The sequence below is a fragment of the Mastigoproctus giganteus genome, chromosome 1 (genome assembly GCF_048544385.1).
Source record: "Mastigoproctus giganteus isolate SK-2022 chromosome 1, ASM4854438v1, whole genome shotgun sequence".
NCBI classification, from domain to species: Eukaryota; Metazoa; Arthropoda; class Arachnida; order Uropygi; family Thelyphonidae; genus Mastigoproctus; species Mastigoproctus giganteus.
Genome location: NC_143575.1, coordinates 17,284,785 through 17,307,092, shown reverse-complemented (window position 1 = coordinate 17,307,092; position 22,308 = coordinate 17,284,785). Strand labels below are relative to the sequence as shown.

General features: G+C 37.5%; 1 protein-coding gene across 1 annotated transcript in view; it reads left to right on the top strand.

The window, feature by feature from the left end:
• The window catches only part of LOC150090589 (dnaJ homolog l(2)tid, mitochondrial-like), a 98,184-nt gene extending 77,287 nt beyond the window's left edge, over positions 1 to 20,897 (top strand). The window contains exons 11-12 of the mRNA XM_090378952.1: positions 5,573 to 5,694; positions 20,627 to 20,897. Of these exons, the coding sequence (XP_090235078.1) occupies positions 5,573 to 5,670 (98 nt within the window). The 3' untranslated portion in view covers positions 5,671 to 5,694; positions 20,627 to 20,897. The remainder of the gene's footprint in view (positions 1 to 5,572; positions 5,695 to 20,626) is intronic.
• Positions 20,898 to 22,308: the final 1,411 nt, after the last annotated feature.

Genomic DNA, 22,308 nt, shown 5'->3' with positions numbered 1-22,308 from the left:
TTATTCTTTAAATGTTTACCGAATAGAACACTTGCTTTTAAGGATGATAAATATTTTGGCGGAAAACAAAGCAAAGAAAGAATCACTGTGCTAGTTGGAGAAAATATGACAAGAAGTGAAAAATTAAGACTTTTAGTCATCAGAATATCAAAAAACCCAAGATGTTTTAGAGGCACAAAATCTTTGGAAGTTGACTACACCTTTTAATAAAAAAGCATGGATGACAAGTGATATTTTTGAAGAATGGATATTAAAACTAGACAAGCGTATAACAAAAGAAAAAAGGAAAATCGTGTTGGTAACTGACAACTGTCCGGCACATCCTGCCAGTATTTTTGCCAAACTTAAAAGTGCGAAGTTGTTTTTACCACCAAACATAACGTCAAAACTCCAGCCAATGGACCAAGGCATTATTAAAAATTTTAAATTTCATTATCGAAAGAGAATAATAATGAAGATTGTCAATGCGTTATCAGAAAACAAACTTGGAGGTTACAATTAACTTTAGAGATTGCATCTCTGAACTGGCAAAAGTTTGGACAAACAATGTCACTGAATATACTATTCAAAATTGTTTTTCCGAAAGCGGGATTTGCATTGAATACAGAAGTCGAACAAGATGAACTGGCCCTTTCACAACTGAAAAACTTTTGGACATTATTAGAATCGTCCGGAAACATTGAAAATGAAATAACACTGGATAGTTATGTTTATGTAGATCACAGCAGAACATCCAAATGAAGATGAAATGCTGCTGAACAGTGTTAAACGCAACCATGATCACGAAGAAATTAATGATGACACATCAGAACAACCCGTAGAAAAGCCAACTCGCGAATAAATGATTAACACTTGATTAACGGTTCGTATGGGTCTACAGTTTTGTGAAAAATGTTCCTGATAATGTTTTTAATGCTCTAAACAAATGTGAGGTTTTCTTTGAGAATCAGACAATTTTTTAATTGTACTGTGCAAACGAAAATTAGATTTTTTTAATTTGTGATACTTACTGGCGAAAATTGTGTAAACGTAATTTAAATAAGTATGTTTTTGAAATAAAATACATTAAAAATAAATGTAGATTCATTTTAATTTTCTAATTAGATAACAATTTCTAATAAAAAAGATATTCTCTGTATAACGAAATTTCTCTATAACGAATTTTTTCGCTGGATTTATCGAATTCGTTATAGGGAAGTTCGACTGTATATACGTATTTCACAACATGGAGAGCATTACAAAAACATAGAATACTGAGTTACTCTAAAAAAAATCAATTCCATGGCATGCTTTTTTAAGTGGAAGCACTGGTAAATGAAATTTATTCAGTTGCAAGGAGACTGTTATGATGTGCATTAATATTGACAAATGCAAAGTACTGCATATGGGTAGAAGTAACCCCAGAGAAATGTACCAACTGTGTGGCACTACACTTAGGGTGGTTGAAAATGAAAAAGACCTGTTCGTAATTGTGCAGTCAGATATGAAGTTACATCCGTGCATGTAAGTAATTTGGTTTTTGTGGTACTAATAGTAATAGTAATAGAGGCATGTGATGCAAAAAAGCAAGCATGAGCTTAGGTAGCATCAGCAAAAAAAAAAAAAAAATCACACAACCATTCCCTCTAAACGTTTGTTGTCTGGTTCCTCCATGAATTTATTTAAGCTATCAACTTCCACAACAACAGATGGAAGTTTGTTCCAGCAATTAACCGCCCGCTGGCTAAAGGCAAATTTCCGTCATCTATTCTACAACTGTCTTTCCTCAATTTCAATTTATGCCCCCCTTAGGTTCGTAATCTGAGAAAGCGGAAGAATCCCATCAGAATTCAGTGTGCTCGACCCATTCAAGGCCTTATACACCTCAATCAGATCACTCACAGGTGCTTAGTCTCCAGCTGCTGCAATTTGCAGAACTTAAGCCTTTCTTGGTAAGAGGAACCCTTCATTCTCCTCACCAATCTTGTTGCCCTTCTCTGTACACGCTCAAGCAAATTTATATCCTTCCTAAAATAAGGCCTCCAGACATGTATGCAGTACTCAAAGCATGGCCTGACCATTGCCTTATACAAAGGGATAATCACCTCCTTTTCTCTGCTAGCAAAATTCCTGTATATCATTGACAAAACCCCATGACCTGCTCTGGCAGCCTGTCTGTATTGCTCAGAAAACTTCATATCTGACTGCACAATTACTAACAGGTCTTTTTCATTTTCTACCACCCTAAGTGTAGTGCCACACAGTTGGTACATTCCTCTGGGGTTACTTCTACCCATATGCAGTACTTTGCATTTGTCAATATTAAACTTCAGTTGCCACTTCTCATCCCATCTGCTCAAATTTTCTAGATCCCGTTGCAGTAGCACACTGCCATTACTGTCATTAAGAACCCCACCAACTTTTTGTATCACCTGCAAACTTCGACACTAAGCCTGATATACCTTCATCAATATCATTGATAAATATACAAAACAACAGGCCGACCGGGTAAAGTTCCTGCCTGGCAATCCAAAGGTCGCAGGTTCGAATCCCGCCTCGGGCTTAGATCAGAGTACTGCAAAAACCTTGCAAGGTGCATTATGGCCACAGAAGCCAATGCGCCAAGAACTAACTAAAAACAAAAACAAAAAACAAAACAACAGTGGACCCAACACCGAACCCTGTTGAACTCCACTAATAACATTAGTCCACGAAGAGCAGCATCCATTGATTACCATTCTTTGTCTTCTCCTACTCAACCACCCTTTTATCCATTGTAGCAACTTACCCTTAATACCATTCTGCTCCAATTTGTACAGTAGTCTTCCATGCGCAACAGTGTCAAAAGCTTTCTGAAATCCAAGTAATATGATATCAAAATTATTTTTTGCATCCAGTTCCTTTGAAAACACATCATAGTATCCAATCAAATTTGTCAGACAAGACTTTCCCTTAACAAACCCATGCTGTGTCTGAATTATTGCTGCTGTCTTGTCTAGATGATCCTGCAATGCATCTTTAACCAGTGACTCCATTAACTACCTGGTCTGTAATCACTCGTGTCACTCTTCGATCCCTCTTTGTGAATTGGGGATATATTCTTGGAAATTTTTTTGATAGGTCCTCTTGTAATTCATGCCTGTTCTATTTATAATAAAGACATAAACATGTGTCAATCATAAATGTAATTTGTAATTAACATATGAGAAATAGGACTCCCATCTGTGTAGAAAGGTAAAATATAGCTCTTTGCTCCAAGTTTTTTTACAATTAAATGAATTATACTCACTGAAATAGTTGAGAATGATATGCTGATCATAATTTAAAACTTTAACTGAATGATATACCCAGATTTTGCAAGCTACTTGAGATAAGCATTATAATTTAATTTTTATTCTCTAATTTATATTAGAGAGAGAGCGAGTGGTGCTTCAGTATTACGTACAGTTAAATAGCCAGCACAGCATAGTACTATTCTTCCATCCTCTTTCAATAGCAGTGATATACACATAGAACCTGCACCAGAAGATTTTGGAGCTCCCAAATCTAGTTCTTATTCCCTTTTTTTTTTTTTTTAGCTCAATGAACCCAGATAAGTTGTTATTATTATTATTAACTATATGGTGCAAGGAAGCCTGAGGCTTATGCGGCACCAGCCAAAAAAAAAAAAAAAAAAATTCTGAATTACCTCGAGAGAGAAGTAGAAGGGAATCACCAAGAAAGAGAAGAATGATGATATCCAGCTCAGGACTCTGGGTGTGCCAAGCCCATACTCACCAGATGTGAGTCCCTGGGGTTAAAATACTCCTCCACTTTAGTATTAGTAATGGCCGCGTGGTGCAAGAAAGCCTATGGCTTATGCTGTACCAGCCAAAAAAAAAAAAAAAACTCTAATAAAACAATGATTAAAAAAATGATCAATGATTAATAATTAATAAAAGAAAAGGAAATTAAACCTATCATCCTATGCGTTTCCCTCACCCGAAGGTACTATCCAGATGACCTTTGAATTTCCCCAAACTGTCAGCCTTTACCACCCATGTAGCAACTTATTCCAGTAATTTATAACTCGCTGGTTAAAATAAAACTTCCTGCAGTCCAATCTAAACATCCCCATCCCCCCTGTAACTTGAATTTATGTTCCCTAGTTCTAGCATCATTTATAATCTTGAAAATTTCATCCTCATTCATTTTACTGATGCCTTTCATCCTCATTCATTTTACTGATGCCTCTCAGAGTCTTAAACACCTCAATCAAATATCCTCTAAGGTGTCTAGTTTCCAAACTCTGCAACCGATATATTCAAAGTCTTTCTTCATAAGGACGCCCTTTTGCCGATCTCACCAGGCGAGTTACCCGTCTTTGCACCCTTTCAAGAAGCTCGATGTCTTTCTTTAGGTGCGGTCTCCATACTTGAAGACAGTATTCCAAGTGTGGTCTAACAAAAGCCTTATATAATGGGATTATCAAGTCCCTATCTCTACTTGCAAAAGTTTGATAGATCATCGATAGGACACCATGGTCCTTCCTTGCAACCTGTTTACAATGCTCAGAGAATTTCATGTCTGACCATATCGTAACACCCAAATCCCTTTCCTCCAGTACTGGGTTTAGTTGAACTCCACCAAGTGAATAAGTTATTTTGGGATTACTGTTTCCCAGGTGTAATACCTTACACTTTATTGGATTAAAGCATAGCTGCCATTTTTCTGACCATTCCTGAAGTCTATCTAGGTCTCTCTGAAGAAGCTGAGCTTGACAGTGATCATTAACTACTCCACCAATTTTAACATCATCTGCAAATTTAGACATCACACCCTCTATTGCTTCATCAATGTTGTTTATGAAAATTAAAAACAACAGTGGTCCTAATACTGATCCTTGGGGAACCCCACTTCACTTGCACCAAGGAAGATCATATCATCCAGTCTCCTCCCTCCCCGTGGAGATAAAAAAGATTTCTGGTAAAAGGAACAGACAGATTTCCCATGTAATCTGCGAACTCTTCTTATGCTTTTATTTCTTTGTTATTTGAAACTTACCATTATTTATGCATTTCACTGACTTGGACTGCCAGCAGTACCAGACCAAGGTATTTTCGCTCTCTGGGCAGAAAGATTTTTTGGCACCCCCTTTACTAAATATATATATATTTTTTTCATGATTTGTAAAATTTGGTGCCCCCTAAATAATGACACCCTGGGCAAGGGCCCTACTAGCCCATGCCTTAATCCGGCACTGACTGCCAGCTAAAGCTGGATCCTAATTGAAATGTATTTAGGTTTATTTTTTTGTTGCATTTATTTTACTTTTAATTTCAGTAATGTTTCTGTAATCTTTTTACATTATATACCTTATAGATATTAAATCACTTTTAGTTGTATATCTTATAGATATTAAATCACTTTTAGTTGTATATCTTATATACATTAAATCATTTTTAAGTTATGTATCTTATATACATAAATTATTTTCAAATGCAAAGAAATGTGTGTATTATCTTCATATAGTTACTCATTTTCCTGTTTGCTATTTTTCAGTTAGGCTGTGCTTTTAATCTTTTTTTTTTTTTTTCCCTCAATAAATTTTTAGGTGGAGGAAATACATATGCTGGAAAAGATACAGGTCACAGTGACAACAATAAAATAACAAATGTTTTAGGAAGAATTAAAAAGGCTATATTTGGTTAATACTAATTATTACTCTAAATAAAGGTAAGGAAAATATGTACCATTATATGAATACACACACACACACACATATATATATATATATATACAGTGAAATTCTCCTAACGGACACCTCTCGTTAACGGACATCTCTCTACAACGGACATTTTCAAATTCCCCAACTCACCTCCATTGGTTTTAACGTGTTTGCAGCTTCTGCCTAGCGGACATTCTCTGTAACCGACGCGGACAGGCAATCTGCAGTTTCGTTTAGATTAGCACTTAATTTGATCTTCCCATAACGGACAGCGGGCGAGCTCACGGCCCTTTTTCTAGGAACGTTTCTTCCACGTGTTGCCTCAATCGTGTGTTTATTTCCGATTCTCTGAATTTTATCAAGGTTTATGTCGCGGTTCTAAACCCTTTTCCAAGAATTTTAAGGCACGTGTAAAACTTCTGATGAATTCGGTGTGTGCAGGGGGGGGGAATATGGTTGGCCTTTTGTCTTTTCAGTTTCAGTTTTCAGTTTTGTTCAGTGTCGTGTGACGTGCACAATGTCTTCTCATAAACATTTAACTTTAAAAGATAAAGTCGAACTCATTAATGCATATGATCGGCAAAAAAATAGTGTTCGCAATCTCGCTACAAAATTCAAAATCGGGAAGACGCAGGTAAGCGACATCCTAAAGAAAAAAAATGAACTGCTCAAACAATTTTGGCAACACGGAAATGATCAGGTTCAAAAATCATTCCCGAAAACTGTTGGACTTCAAATTTGTCGCGCACGTGCTAAAAAAATTCCCATTAATGGGCCTATTATTAGGGAAAAGGCTTTGGAGGTTACGAAATCTATGGGAGTAAATGAGTTCAAAGCTTCTGTGGGATGGCTAGACAAGTTCAAAACTCGGCATAAAATTTCTTGGAAAACCGTAAGTGGTGAAGGTGGATCTGTTGATACTGGGGTTGTAACAGAGTGGACCGTCAAATTGGAAGATTTATGTCGTGATTTTGAAGCTAAGGATATTTACAACTGTGACAAAACAGGGTTGTTTTTTTAAAGCTCTTCCTGAAAAAACAATGAGTCTAAAAAAAAAAAGTGCCAGGGCGGAAAAATTTCTAAGGAACGCTTGACTGTACTATTGTGTACAAATATGCTGGGAGACTTTGAACAACCTCTTGTTATAGGAAACCCACAAAATCCTCGTTGTTTCAAGGGCATAAAGTTGAATCTTTTGGATGTTGACTGGAAGTCTAATAAAAAAGCGTGGATGACACGAGATATCATGAGCGAATGGATAAGTCACTTTAACCCAAACATGATTCGTCAAAACAGAAAAATTATTCTTTTCATGGATAATGCTGCATCTCACCCGCACATTGAATTGTCCAATATTCAAATCATTTTTCTGCCACCAAACACGTCTGCAGAGTGTCAGCCCTTGGATCAAGGGATAATAAAAAATTTTAAACTTCACTACAGAAAACATGTTTTAAGACATCTCATTGCAAACATGAACGATGTAACATGTGCAAGTGACCTTGCAAAGAAAATCAGCATCCTAGATGCGATTCAATGGATTTCCTCTTCAGTAAACACAATTAGAAAACAAACTGTCGTGAACTGTTTTGTAAAGTCTGGCTTCTCAAACGCAAAAATTGAAGTTGTGAACAGCAATGTGGAGCACCAAGAAGAACAAGAACTTCAACATCTATTGATAATGTACGATACTTCCGCTACAAGTGACCCTGGCTACAAAGATATAGACTCAAACCTCACTACAGAAGATGTTGCTCTAGATATCAACGACATTATCATCGATAATTTTCAAGAAGTTCCTCATGAGGATGAAGAAATGGAAGGAGGTCATTCTGTCGAAGAACATATTAACGACGAACCACCGATGAAAATAGAAGAAGCGCTCATAGAAATCAATCGTTTAAAAATGTTTTTCGCCGCTGAAGAAGATACTGAAGGACTTTCGATGGTTTCTTCACTCCAAACCAAACAAATGTTGAAAACAAAATTATCAGCCGGAAGAAGGTGCAGAAGAAATTAAGTGATTACTGTATGCATTTTTCTTAAGATAAAGTCATAATATGCATAACACAATTGTATGTATATTATTTACAAAAATATTGTGCAAAATCTGTATATAATTTAATTTAATTTTACATTAAACGTTTAACGATTTTCCTTTATCTCTTGTGTATGTAATTGTATATTATTTACAAAAATATTGTTCAAAATCTGTATATATTTTAATTTAATTTTACATTAAACGTTTGACGATTTTTCTTTCTTTCTTTTTTTTCTCCCTCAGACTTCTTGTTAGCAGACACTTCTCTCTAACGGACACATTTTCGTTCCCCATGGCTGTCCGTTAAAGGGAAGTTTCACTGTATATATAACATACAACAGTACGTGATACACTGAAAGTTAGAAAGGAGACGATGAAAAAGAGAGTTTTGCTGGGACTGCCTGTAAGTCCAGTGAGACTGTGGAACCATTTCTCTCTTTATTCTTCTAGTCACAAAATGAGGAAGAACAAGCCACAAATATTAACACCGGAACTGTATATAAATAAACTGATAATACGTACAAATGGGCCTGTTGTACTGGGATCCATGGTGAAACGAAATAATGATAACATATAAATCCAGTAAAATATCTTGGCTATATGGCCAAATGCCATACATCTATAACATTGTGTCACTGTAACAATGTCGTGGACTCAACAAGACGACCAATTTATAAACACTTCCTACATTCAATAACTGCTTATGGATGGCCCTGGTAACCTGTAGGATCCAATTATTCAAGTTCTTGTTTTTCACTTTATTGACAGAAATCACTGTTGAATTTTCTTGAAACACTTTTTTTGGTCTACCCCGTAGTCTTTCAAGTTTCTCAGCCACAATTGTTCCAGTCGTGAGTTGTTATCCACATCTTGCTCCACATCGAAAATTAAGAATTTTGTACTCTGCTTCTTTACCTTTTCTATTCGCATCCCCAGTTCATTAAACTTAGAGCACTTAGTTATCGCTTCAATATCCTTTTCTGTTTCAGCCTCTATTATTACTCTTTTGTCTCGAATAGCTCTTAGATTCTTGATCCTGATGTTCTGCAGAACTAGTCTAACTGTTTTGAGCAGGTCAGCCTTCATATCCTCACTACTCTTGTAATTATCATTTTTTGTGGTAATAATTGCAACTTTGGGCTTTATTGGCTCTTTCAACGCAGCCACTGTTGCATATTCCTTAGGAAGCGGATCTTGAATTTCCTTTTCTTTAGCCCTCAATACTTGGTTATCAATTTGGAGTTCTAGGAATGCCACCTCGAGCTCATCCCAGATCTCCAGTATTTGAGCTGAGGCTTTTCCTAATATCTTGTTTTCACTTAAAAACAGATTATGCCTCAATCTGCTCCTTGCCTTTTTATCTTTCCTAGATCCATCAAATTCAGAACATCAAACTCATCATCAGAGCTATCCGGTTTTTCCTTTGAGGCCTTGCTTTTTCCTTCTTTCTTATTATCATCAGGGGAGGTACCCATAGACTGGAAATGTGCAAATGTGACCCCAATTCACAAAGGAGGATCAAAGGCTGACACAAGTAATTATAGACCTGTGAGCTTAACTTCTGTTCCAGGAAAATTAATGGAGGCACTGGTTAAAGAAGCACTGCAGGATCATTTAGACAAGACTTCAGTTATAGCTCAGACACAGCATGGTTTTGTTAAGGGGAAGTCTTGCCTGACCAACTTGATTGGATACTATGATGCAGTCATAAAAGAACTGGATGCAGGGAATAACTTTGATATTATATACTTGGATCTTAGAAAGGCTTTTGATACTGTTGCACATGGAAGACTGCTACACAAATTGGAGCAGTGTGACATTGGAGGCAAATTGCTGCTATGGATAAAGGGGTGGTTGAGGGGGAGAAGACAGAGAGTGGTAATCAATGGACACTGCTCATCGTGGACTAATGTTATTAGTGGAGTCCCTCAGGGCTCAGTGTTGGGTCCATTATTGTTTTCTGTATTTATAAATGATATTGATGATGGTATATCAAGCTTAATGTCCAAGTTTGCAGATGATACAAAGGTTGGCAGGGTTGTCAAGGACACTACTGACACTATGCTGCTGCAACAGGATCTGGAAAGGTTGAGCAGATGGGCTGAGAGGTGGCAAATGAAGTTTAACATTGACAAATGTAAAGTACTACACATGGGAAACAGCAACCCCAGAGCAACGTATCAACTCTGTGGTACTACACTGACAGTGGTAGAGAATGAAAGGGACTTGGGGGTTATTGTGCAGGCAGATATGAAGTTCTCTGAGCAGTGCAGACGGGCTGCAAGAGTAGCTCATGGAGTATTGTCAATGATATACAGGAATTTTTCCAGCAGGGATAAGGAGGTGATTATTCCATTGTATAAGGCAATGGTCAGGCCACACCTAGAGTACTGTATACAGGTCTGGAGGCCTCATTTCAAGAAGGATGTAGAGCTGCTGGAATGAGTACAGAGAAGGGCAACAAGATTAGTGAATGGAACAAAGGGGTGCTCTTACGAAGAAAGGCTTAAGTTTTGCAAATTACAGTGTCTGGAGACTAGGCACCAGCGAGGTGATCTGATAGAGGTGTATAAAGCCTTGAATGGTTTAAGCATGCTCAATGCTGATGGGATTCTTCCTCTAGCTCAGAAAAATCACCTGAGAGGGCATAAATTCAAATTGAGGAAAGACAGATGTAGGATAGACGTGCGGAAATTTGCCTTTAGCCAGCGGGTGGTTGGTTGGTGGAACAGACTGCCATCCCTTGTGGTGGAGGTTGATAGCCTAAATAAGTTTAAGGCTCAGCTGGACAGGTATTTTGAACGAACAGAGGGGTGAAGTGGAAGTGGGTTTTTTTTTTTTTTTTTTTTTTTTGGCTGATGCTGCATAAGCTTGCTTTCTTGCATCAAATGCCTCTACTAATGCTAATAATCATTAGTTTTTATTGGAAACAACTTTGGTATCTGTGCAATTTCAATTTGTTTCACCTTACCAGATGATTCAACTGCCTGGCTAGGCTTTGCCTTCTCATGTTTAGATGTTTCCATGTTCTTGGCTTTTTTCTTCCTTTTTGACACAGAATCCTTAGTACTTGACTTCCTTTTAGTAGAACCCACTGGAGTCGCTTGTAATTCTGCTTCCTCAAGAACCAACTGTTTAGCTACAGTTAATATTACATGGCTAATTTCATCTATTTTGTCTTCAGAAACTTCACTTACTGAATCTTGGAATTCTTTCTGAGACATTATTTCCATGTCTTCTTGCTCATCAAGTGTTAGATTGGGAAGAGAGCCAGTGGTCGACTTTTCCCAGACATGTTAGTTTGTATAAATTAAAATAATAATATATACAATTAAAAGAGAAAGGCAATACTCGCCGACCCACACTATTTACAATTTTTACAAAAATTAGTAACGAGTCAGACAGTCAACTTATATGACCCGTACTCAACACAAAATCACTTACAAACAAAAGTTCCGGAAATCTATCCAGGAACTCAATTTAAAAAGCTCCCTCACCCAAGTTTAACGGGTAAGGGTTCCAGGAGCTTAACACAATAACTCGAGGGCATGGAAATGCTAAAATTAACCCCTGAAACAACTCTGTCCCTCCTACCTCGATAACCATTTAGCCGACTAGGGGAAATCCCCCAACCGCCCATCCCAGATGCCGAGGACGTAGGGCAGCTAATAAAATTGCAAACTTGTGCAAAAATAAGAAAACTTGTAACAATGGCAAACAATAAACTAAAGTTTAGATTTAATCAAAATCAAACTAGCACTTGATAATCTATCACCAAATCACAGTTTGCAGTAGCACACGCTCTTTGAGTAGACCGGGGTTCAAGCCCCTGACTGCTGAATACGGTCGATCTGCCAACCCGCACTGGACCATTGTGGCAGATTATGGTCCATTTCCCTCAGCATGAATTGTTGAGGAGGCTTCCATCCTGCAGTGGGTTGATAATGGCTGCACTTTACTTTTACTTTACTTTTAGCCCCTGGGGCCTTGTCAATGATATACAGGAATTTTTCTAGCAGGGATAAGGTGATTACCCCCTTGTATAAGGCAATGGTCAGGCCACACCTTGAGTACTGTATACAGCTCTGGAGGCTTCATTTTAGGAAGGATGTAGCGCTGTTGGAATGAGTACAGAGAAGGGCAACAAGATTAGTGAATGGAACAAAGGGTTGCTCTTATGAAGAAAGGCTTAAGTTTTGCAAATTACAGTGTCTGGAGACTAGGCACCTGCGAAGTGATCCGATTGAGGTGTATAAAGCTTTGAATGGTTTGAGCATGCTCAATGCTGATGGGATTCTTCCTTTTGCTCAGAATAATCGCCTGAGAGGGCATAAATTCAAATTGAGGAAAGACAGTTGTAGGATAGATGTGCATAAGTTTGCCTTTAGCCAGCGGGTGGTTGATTGTTGGAATAAAATTCCATCTGGCATTGTAGATGTTGGTAGCTTAAATAGATTCAAGGCCGAACTTGACAAACATTTGCAGTGAGTGGATGGATGAAATAAGGGTTTTTTTTTTGGCTGATGCTATATAAGCTTGCTTTCTTGCATCATGTGCCTATGCTAATGTGCAACAACCCTGTAACCTGGGCAGTCTTCTCCATAAACAGCAACCATTTCTTCATGGATTGTTTTGCCTGTTTTCCCTTGCAGAAAGTGGAACCAAAAACACCAACCTGTATTCCACTTTATCCATTGTGACACTTCATTCAGCATGGAAAAGGGGAAAAAAAATGAACTGGCAGATCAAAACAACAATTTCTGTGGTTGCTATAAAGATTAAGGTATCAACTAAATAAAATTCCATCTTTCAATCACAACTTCTGGATGAATACAAATTTTTTTTGGCCTTCCCCTCATATTTCATGTTTAAATACTTGTTTCATATTTTATGAGATTCAAATGAGGAGTTGAACTCTCATATATGTGATACCTTTTCATTTGGGAACTTTTTTCTTCCTTTAAATATATATTGTCAGAACATGAGAATTCCTATTTTTGATGAGGGTGAACCCAAAATATAACCAAATTCTAACTGTAACAGTTCACTCTTTATTTAACCAGACCACTTCAACTGTTGAAGCAAAATTATTTTCCAAGGAAAATAATGTCCAATTCCTATTTATCCGTAAACACAACATATGCACCATTATTGTATCAGAAAAGGTAAGGTAAGCTGCAGCCATTATCAATCGACTGCAGGATGGAAGCCTCCTCAACAATTCATGTTGAGGGAAATGGACCATAATCTGCCACTCTGGTCCAGTGCGGGTTGGCAGCTCGACCGTATTTAGCAATCAGGGGCTTGAACCACAGTCTACTCAAAGAGTGTGTGCAACTGCACTCCCGCTCCTGACTACTCGGCTACGGAGGCCTTTTGTAGCCAAATGGTCAGGAGTGCACACGCTCTTTGAGTAGACCAGAGTTCAAGCCCCCTGACTGCTAAATACCAACCCACACTGGACCAGCGTGGCAGTTTATGGTCCATTTCCCTCATCATGAGTTGTTGAGGCTTCCATTCCACAGTGGATTGATAATGGCTGCTGCTTACCTTATTGTATCAGAATTAGTGGTCAAATTTTTAATGATATTTATAAAAAAAACACGTTTGCTTTGTATCAATGATGAGGTCAAGAATTTATACTTGGAAGTAGGCTAGGCTGGATGATTTAGCATCACTATTGGCAGTGATACTACTGTTCACTATTTTCCTATACATTTGAAATCCCGTATATTTTCTGTATGTAATGTCTAGTATTTCTTATCTTCAAAATTTGATTCTGATCAGTGCAATATAATATTTAGCTTAACACAGTAAAGTGTTGCTTGCAAAGGAACTGCATATTGGAGGGGAATGAAAGTAACCTGTTATTTTATTTTATTATTATTTATTAGTATTAGCCACACAGTGCAAGGAAGCCATTGGCTTTCACTGATAAATCAATAATGGCACACTGTGTGGTTTCCTTACTACATGTTAGACAATTAGCATGTTCCTGGCATTTTATTAATAATCTTTCTCACATAAGAACTGATATGCAAGATTGGCAGATTGCATCTTTTTTATAGCAGAAGCTCATTATTTGATGCTAAATTTCACTTACCTGTTTGTCTCCTACTGATGAATGGTAACCATTTTGTTTCTTTCACTAATTTATCTAGTTGAGATGTTGCCCATTGTCCAACATTGATGGCGAAACAAGAGCAGCAGTCCTGATGTTCAAGTATATTTGTAATACAAAAGTGTGCCATACTTGATAGTTTTGGGTGCATTTAAACCATATAATGTGTCACAGCTTTTACTCAGTGTTCTAGATGAATACTGGAATCCATTTTATAATCACAACTGGAATGGTAATTAGCAGAGAAGAACAAAACAGTCATTCTTGAACGTTAAACCCCTTACAAAAAAACATTCCTGAGTTCACTTGATATTGTATAAAATGAAAATATAGAAGAGATACAAGAGCAATCAGAAAGCATTTTGAGGGATCAGCTGCTAGTCCAACCCTGGAAGTCCTGGCTTGAACTGTGAAGATACCACTGTACGCAGAAGGTAGTAATGAGAAAAGAAACAGAAGGTTGTCAAATGGATGTTTGCAACAAAAGTTATGGGTATTGTATACAATGCCTTTAAAATTCAGGCACATTCAATTTTTATTTCTTAAATTAATTTAATATTTTCTTTTCCCATGATTAACAGAAGTGAAAAGTCAATTAATTACCTTGTTACCAATTAATTTATTAACTAATAATATATTAATTGATAATTAGTAACAAATATTGGTCATGGTGTAATCCATGGTTGACCTTATGCAGCCCTTTAGGATACTTTTCTTGTCTCTTGGAACTCTCTTAACAGTTTCGAGAGATTACATTTGGTTGAAAATTCAGACCCATTGCTATCTCCGCATGTGATTGGCCTACTTCCATCCTGCAGCGAATCACCGATTAGCATTAGCAAAGGCGCATGATGCAAGAAAGCAAGCTTATATAGCATCAGCCAAAAAAAAAAAAAAAAAAACCCTTATTTCTCCAACCTTATGTCAAGTTCTGCCTTGAATCTATTTAAGCTATCAACTTCTATGACAGATTGAAGTTTATTCCAGCAATCAACCACCCATTGGCTAAAGGCAAACTTCTGCACATCTATCCTACAACTGTCTTTCCTCAATTTGAATTTATGCCTTCTCAGGCAATTATTCTGAGCAAGATGAAGAATCCCATCAGCATTGAGCAGCAGCATCATCATCAGCCATTTTCAATCCACTGCAGGATGAAGGCCTCTCCTGCAACTTTCCAGTTCCTTCTGTTTTGAGCACTGGCCATCCATTTACTACCCACAAACTCATGAATTTCATCTATCCATCTCCGCCTTTGTCTTCCAGGTTTTCTTCTAGCTCCTCTTGGATACCGTTCTGTTATTTTCTTAGTCCATCTGTCATCATGTCTTCGAGCTATGTGTCCTGCCCAAGACCATTTTAGTTCTTTAGTTTTGATAAGAATGTCCTTTACTTGAGTTTGCTGCCTAATCCATGTGTTTCTCTTCTTATCTAACAGTCTCATTCCCAATATAACTCGTTCCATTCTTCGCTCTTTCATTCTTTTGGTTAGTGCCCAAGTTTCACTTCCATAAGTCATAGTGGGGAGTATACATTGGTTCATTATTTTACATTTCAGACAAACTGGGATATTGCTCTTCAGTGTGTGACTATATTTCCTGAATGCTATCCATCCAAAATTTATTCTTCTCTTGGCTTCCAGCCATTTATTATTATTACAGCTAATAACTTGTCCCAGATAAGTATGTGACTCCACCTTTTCAATTACTGCTCCTTCAATCATTATTTCCCTTTCTGTGGCATACTTGTTCATCATTACTTTTGTTTTGGCCATATTCATCTTTAGTCCAAAATCCTTACTAACTGTGCATAACTGATTAAGATTTTCCTCTAATTCTTTGGGATTGTGATTTATGACCACGATGTCATCTGCAAATAGTAAATGGTTTATGTACTCTCCGTTCACATTGACTCCTTTCTGCGACCAGTCTAATCTTCTGAAAGCTTCCTCAAGAGCAGCAGTAAACAGCTTCGCAGATATTGTGTCTCCTTGTCGAACTCCTTTCTCGATTTTAAATTTCCTACTGTCTTTGTCTAGTCTAATAAAGGAGGTAGCACTCTCATATATTTTCTTCAAAATCATAATATATGGGGTATCTATGCCTTGTCTTTCCAGTGCCCGAAACATTGCCTTATGCTGTATGCAGTCAAATGCCTTTTCACAATCCACAAATGCCAGGCATAATGGTGTTTTATATTCATTTTCTTTCTCCATTAGCTGTGATATTACGTGAAGGTGATCCATAGTTGGGAATCCTGTGCTAAAGTCAGCTTGCTCTCTCGGTTGATTCTCATCAAGTATTCTTTCTAATCTGTTAGTAATGACCCTTGTGAACAACTTGTAGATGTGGGATAACAAGCTAATTGGTCTATAATTTCCAATTTCTGATTTATCTCCTTTCTTATGCAGCAAAGCTATGATTGCATTATTCCACTGCTTAGGCATCACACCTTTTCTAATGCACTTTGTGAAGAGTCTTGCCAGTTTTTGTGTTATGTCTCTTCCTCCCAATTTTAACAACTCTACAGTAACTTCATCTTCCCCCGGGGCTTTCTGATGCTTCATTTTCTTCAATGCATGTTCTACCTCATCAGGAAGAATATCGGGTATATTGTATGTGTTGCTACTTTGCAATCTATCTTCCCCACTTCTGGCATCATTCCCCTGCTCCTTGTATAATTCTCTATAGTAGTCTTCTGCTATTTGAATTATGCCTTATTCTTCAGTTTCAGTATCATTTGTCTTTCTGTATTACTGCTCATGGCTGCTGATTTAAATCCTTTGTTTTCCCTTAATGCTTGTTCTACTTTTCTTGTGTTAAATCTTCTTATGTCCTCTCTGAGTCTCTTTCTAATGGCTTAGCATAACTCAGTATACTCAATTTTCTCCCTGTCAGTGTTTTTCTTGCTTTTCATTTGTCATCTTCGGTTCATCATGACAAGTGTTTCTTGACTAATTTTTTCTTCTTTGGATTTCTTTTTCCCTATAGGTTTCTTGGGCTTTATCACTTTCAGAAAGTTGTAATATTCCTCGTCGATATCTTGGTCCTTAGCAGTCTGCAGGAGCTCAAACTTGTTCTTAAGTTCCAGTACATACTGCTTTTTCTTCTCTTGTGTTATCTCAAAGACCTTTGTATTATTTACTCGAGTCAGTTTTTCATTTCCTTTCCTACATCTATATCAAGTGTACATCTTACCATTCTGTGATCACTTCCAACATTTACCTTATTCAAGACAGTAACATCATTCACGATATATCTTCTGTTAGTGAGGATGAAGTCGATTTCATTAGTAGTTAACCCATTTGGACTCTTCCATGTCCACTTTCTGTTCACCCTTTTCTTGAAAAAAAAAGTGTTCATTACTGAGAGTCCTTGAGATTCTGCAAATTCCACAAGTCTTTCACCTCTTTCATTTCTCTCACCAATTCCAAAATTTCCTATAGTTCCCCTTTCTGTGCTGTTTTGTCTTTTTCCAACCTTAGCATTGAAGTCCCCCATAATAATAGTGTAGTGGGTTTTCTGCTCATCTAGAAGACTCAATTTCGGTGTACATTTCTTCAACCTCTTCATCATCATGGCTCGATGTTGGTGCATAAATCATTATAATCTTTAGCTTGTACCTCTTAGAAATCTTGAGTATTGAGCATACTCAAACCATTCAAGGCTTTATACACCTCAATCAGATCACCTCGCAGGTGGCTAGTCTCCAAACACTGTAATTTGCAAAACTTAAGCTCTTTCTTCGTAAGAGAAACCCTTTGTTCTATTCACTAATCTTGTTGCCCTTCTCTGTACTCGTTCCAATAGCTCTACATCCTTCTTAAAATGAGGCCTCCAGACCTGTATACAGTACTCAAGGTGTGGCCTGACCATCGCCTTATACAAGGCGATAATCATCTCCTTATCCCTGCTAGAAAAATTCCTGTATAAGATATAATAAAATATAAGATATAATAAAGTGGCTCTGTGTCATTTTACTACAAAATGTTACTCAAACATGTTTGTTATCTCTGCAAAATTGAAAGAAGTGACATGCAGTCAGATTGCTCTATTTAAAACCACAAAACTTTGCACATTAGAATAATGTCCACATGTTCATTTGCATCAGTTACTTTATGGCACAGAAACACTATAAAACACAAGGTGCAATTACAGTATCACTGTTTTAGTGGTACAGGCTGGTCTCAATTAATGCAATTAATTTGTCCCGCGAGTGCATCGCGCAAAACGGAAATGCATGAATCAAATATAATAATCAATAGGAATAATTTTAATTGGTCCTTGCCTTCTGGAATGTCCATAAAGAATTTTAAAAATACCTTTTTAACTGTATACAATGTAAAAGATAATGAAAATAATTATGGAATTAAATGTTTACTGCATAAAACAGCAGTTCTCAAACTGTGCGCCGTGAAATATTTTAAATTTTTGAGGGAAACACAGTGATACTCGACATCTGTCGGACACCGCGCAAACTATTAGCTAGAGGTAGTTCACAGTTTCAACATTTCTTATTAAGTTGTTTGGACCTAACTACTTAATAAATGGAACTATTAGGTATTTCTTTTGGTCTAGGTGCACCGTGAAAAAATTACTGAGACACCAAGGGTGCCATGAACTGAGAAAGTTTGGGAACCTCCGACATAAAATACACAATGAAGAAACAATTTGTTACGGAAATGCTTGAACAGTGTTGACTTTCTCTTTTCATCAATCAATTTCTGATAGCCAACAACAATCTGAATTTGATTTGCATTTAAAAATTTGAATTTTTAAATGCAAATCTGCATTGACTTTATTAGCAGGAGACAAACAGTAACACGTCTTTTTCTGATGGTTGATGGAACACACTGAGTCGGGCAGCAGGCAAATGTTTGTTTACTGCTCATCCGATGTGCGATTCAAATCTTTTTCAACTATTGCATTAAAAAAAAAAAAAAGAGATCAAGTTAACTGGAAGTTTGCATTGTGTAAAGTGAAAAGTGGTATAATTTTTTCAAATAGCAGTAACTGAAAAACGCATTAATCGAACTTGCGTAATGCAAGGCCTGGCTGTATATGTTAATCATATGTATGCACAGTTTCATTTGTTTTACAAAGTAAAGTGTGTGAATGTGAATATATCTTAACTTTTGTCCCCTAGTGTGCTCTGGGCAGAAACTAGAATAAGGAAGTATGAGAATGCATGAATTTTTTTGCCATAGTTGATGCTCTGTGTTAATACTACAACAAATAGCAGTTGATGTTACTGGCCTACACACATTCAAAAAATATATATATACACACACACACCGATGAGCCAAAACATTATGACCAGCGAGTCGTTATGCAAATCGAAGCAACTACAGGTGAACTACGGCGTGTGCACTGGGGTCAGGACATGGTAAAAAAAAACACCCAATACTGAGCTTCATTAATCAGTGTTACTCTTGTTCTTCAGATGGGAAAGGCAGCAGACTTAAGTGAGTTTGACAAAGGCCAAACAACTGGGTCAGAGCATACTCGAAACAGCATGGCTGGTGGGATGCTCATAGTCAGCCGTGGTTAGTACCTACCGAAAGTGGTCCAAGGAGGAGGAAACCCACGAACTGCATGGCGACCACGGCTCATTGATGCTCCAGGTGAGCGAAGGCTCTCCCGGATGGTACATGGCAACAGAAGGCCAACTGTGGCACAACTCGCCAGTAATTGGAATGCTGGTGACGGGAGTAATGTGTCACAACACATAGTACATCGAACCCTGCTGAAAATGGGTATGTGCAGCTACTCTGAGTGCCCATGCTAACCATGGTTCACCAGCAACAGCGCCTACAATGGGCATGCAAGCATCGAAACCGGATATTGAGTGATTGGAAGAAGGTTGTCTGGTCCGACGAATCAAGTTTCCTGTTGCACCGTGTTGACGGTTGGTTACATGTGTGTCATTTAGGATCTTGAGTGATTGGAAGAAGGTCGTCTGGTCCGATGAATCATGTTTTCTGTTGCACCGTGTCGACGGTTGGGTACATGTGTGTCATTTACCTGGGGAAGTGATGGTGGCTGGATGCACCGTGGGATGAAAACAAGCTGGTGGCGGTGGTGTCATGCTTTGGGTGATGTTCTGCTGGGATACGCCGGGTCCAGTCATCCCTGTGCCAGGCACTCGGACGTCTACCACCTACCTAAACATCATTGCTGACTAGGTACACCCTTTCATGGCAACGGTCTTCCCCTCTGGCAGAAAATGAAGACTTCCAGGTATTTCCCTGGTCTTCAAATTCCCCAGACATCAATCCCATCGAGCATCTATGGTTTGTGTTGGAACAGCAACTCCGATCTCCGACATCTCAACCTGTTGCTGGTATGTGTTGGTACCAGATACCACAAGATGCATTTAGAAAACTTGTAGCGTCCATGCCTCGCTGTGTACGAGCTGTTTTGGTTGAATGTGGAGGACCAACATCATATTAGGTAGGTGGTTGGTGTGTGTGTGTGTGTGTGTGTGTGTGTGTGTGTGTGTGTGTGTGTGTGTGTGTGTGTGTGTGTGTGTGTGTGTAAAATAACCTCTGGGGGAGGTATACTATGTGGTAACAAAGAAATTTGATTTAGATAGTTGATGAATTTATAAATATAAATTTAGATCTGCCACATGTTATGAATTCCCAGATTTTCATCATTAGCTAAGGGCTTTACAAAAATTATGCTTCGTATACGTATTCATGCATATTGCCCTACTGTCCTGATATTAATAAAAGATTGCTTATTATAGTCATTCTTATAACTTGTCTCTTTTTTAGGTAATTTTAAAACTATGTAATGTGGTTCCGTTGATTCCAAATAATTCAAATTCGCTGAAGACTTGCTAATGAAGGTGGTTACTTCATCACTTAAGCTTTGGTGGTGATACTGTACTGTGCCTTGCTCACCCAGCCAAGACATCATGGAGAACATGGACATGTAGAGTATTGTTCAGTAATTGGAATATAAAGTTTATCTTCTTTATCACTTTATCTGTTATGTCTAAGTTGGCTGAAAAGCTTAGTGTACAAAACACAATGTAATGGAAACACTGCATTCTTGTATTAAAGGCTTTTTAAAAGAATCCTCGATGTTTGTGCAAAACAAATTTGTATTTTTATTTGATATAGTTTTATATTAAAATCTATTGCTAGATTCAGTAATGTGGTTTAATCTCAGAAGAGTCATCATCCAAAATAGACTGGTCACTCTAGGCAAATAAAAACATAGTAAAGAATTCTCTCCTACTGCCATATATTTTTCAAATATTTCCATAAAACTACTGAATGAAAAAATGACTTGTAACAATTAAAAAAAAGTCCCCCAACAATAAAAAAGATTAACGTAAGCAGGAAATAGATGTATAGAAATAGTGTCATTTCCACCCATGAAAGAGAACTTACATTATGTGCAGTAATTCCACTTGCAAATACGTGTGAAGTGCTCTGCAATATGTTATTGCACATGATTTTACTCCTCTACTATCAAGGAAATGACACTTTCTGTTGTGCATATCTGTTTCCTGCTACATCTGATGGTGCATTACTATTTCAAGAAACTCCTCATGTTTCATTTGGTTTTTAGTTACTATATATATTGTATGGTTTAATTTTATATCAACATGGTAATTTTAAAAATTAATGCAAGTTTAGCAATATGTATTGCATTTCCATAAACCACATACAGATTTTGAGAAATCAAAATCTATAAAACTTTCAGTACAGATTATCTTTCTGCTGAATTGCACTGGAATAGTTTTATGGAACTTTTCTTCCAAATTAATAATAAATTAATATGAGTCATCGTATGCAGTGGTAAAATTATGTTTGTCATTATGAAATGTAATAAAACATATTTTAGTTATTTGCTTTATCTTCCAAAATTACTTAATTTTTTTACATACCAGGATCTTTTTAGTAAAGAAACAGAATATTATTTCATCACAAGTATTGAAATAGTTTGAAAAAAATAAGGCTAATCTGTGTTACTCTTGTCTATCTTTACTGTCCAAGCTATTCTTGTCCCTTCAGTAGCAAAGCGTGGGCTTAACATTGACAAATGGGTAGCAGTAACCCCAGAGAAATATGCAAACTGGGTGGTACTACACTAAGGGTAGTGGAGAATGAAAAAGACTTGGGGGTAATTATGCAGTCAGATATGAAGTTTTCTGAGCAGTGCAGGCAGGCTGCCAGAGTTGTCAGTGATATACAGGAATTCTGCTAGCAAGAATAAGGATGTGATTATCCCCCTTGTATAAGGCAATGGTCAGGCCACACCTTGACTACTGCATGCAGGTCTGGAGGCCTCGTTTTAGGAAGGAATAAGAGTTGGTAGACGAGTACAGAGAAGAGCAACAAGACTGGCGAGGGAAACAAAGGGGTGCTCTTACCAAGAAAGGCTTAAGTTCTGAAAATTGCAGCCTTGAATATGAGGCTTTGAATGGTTTGAGCAGGCTTAATGC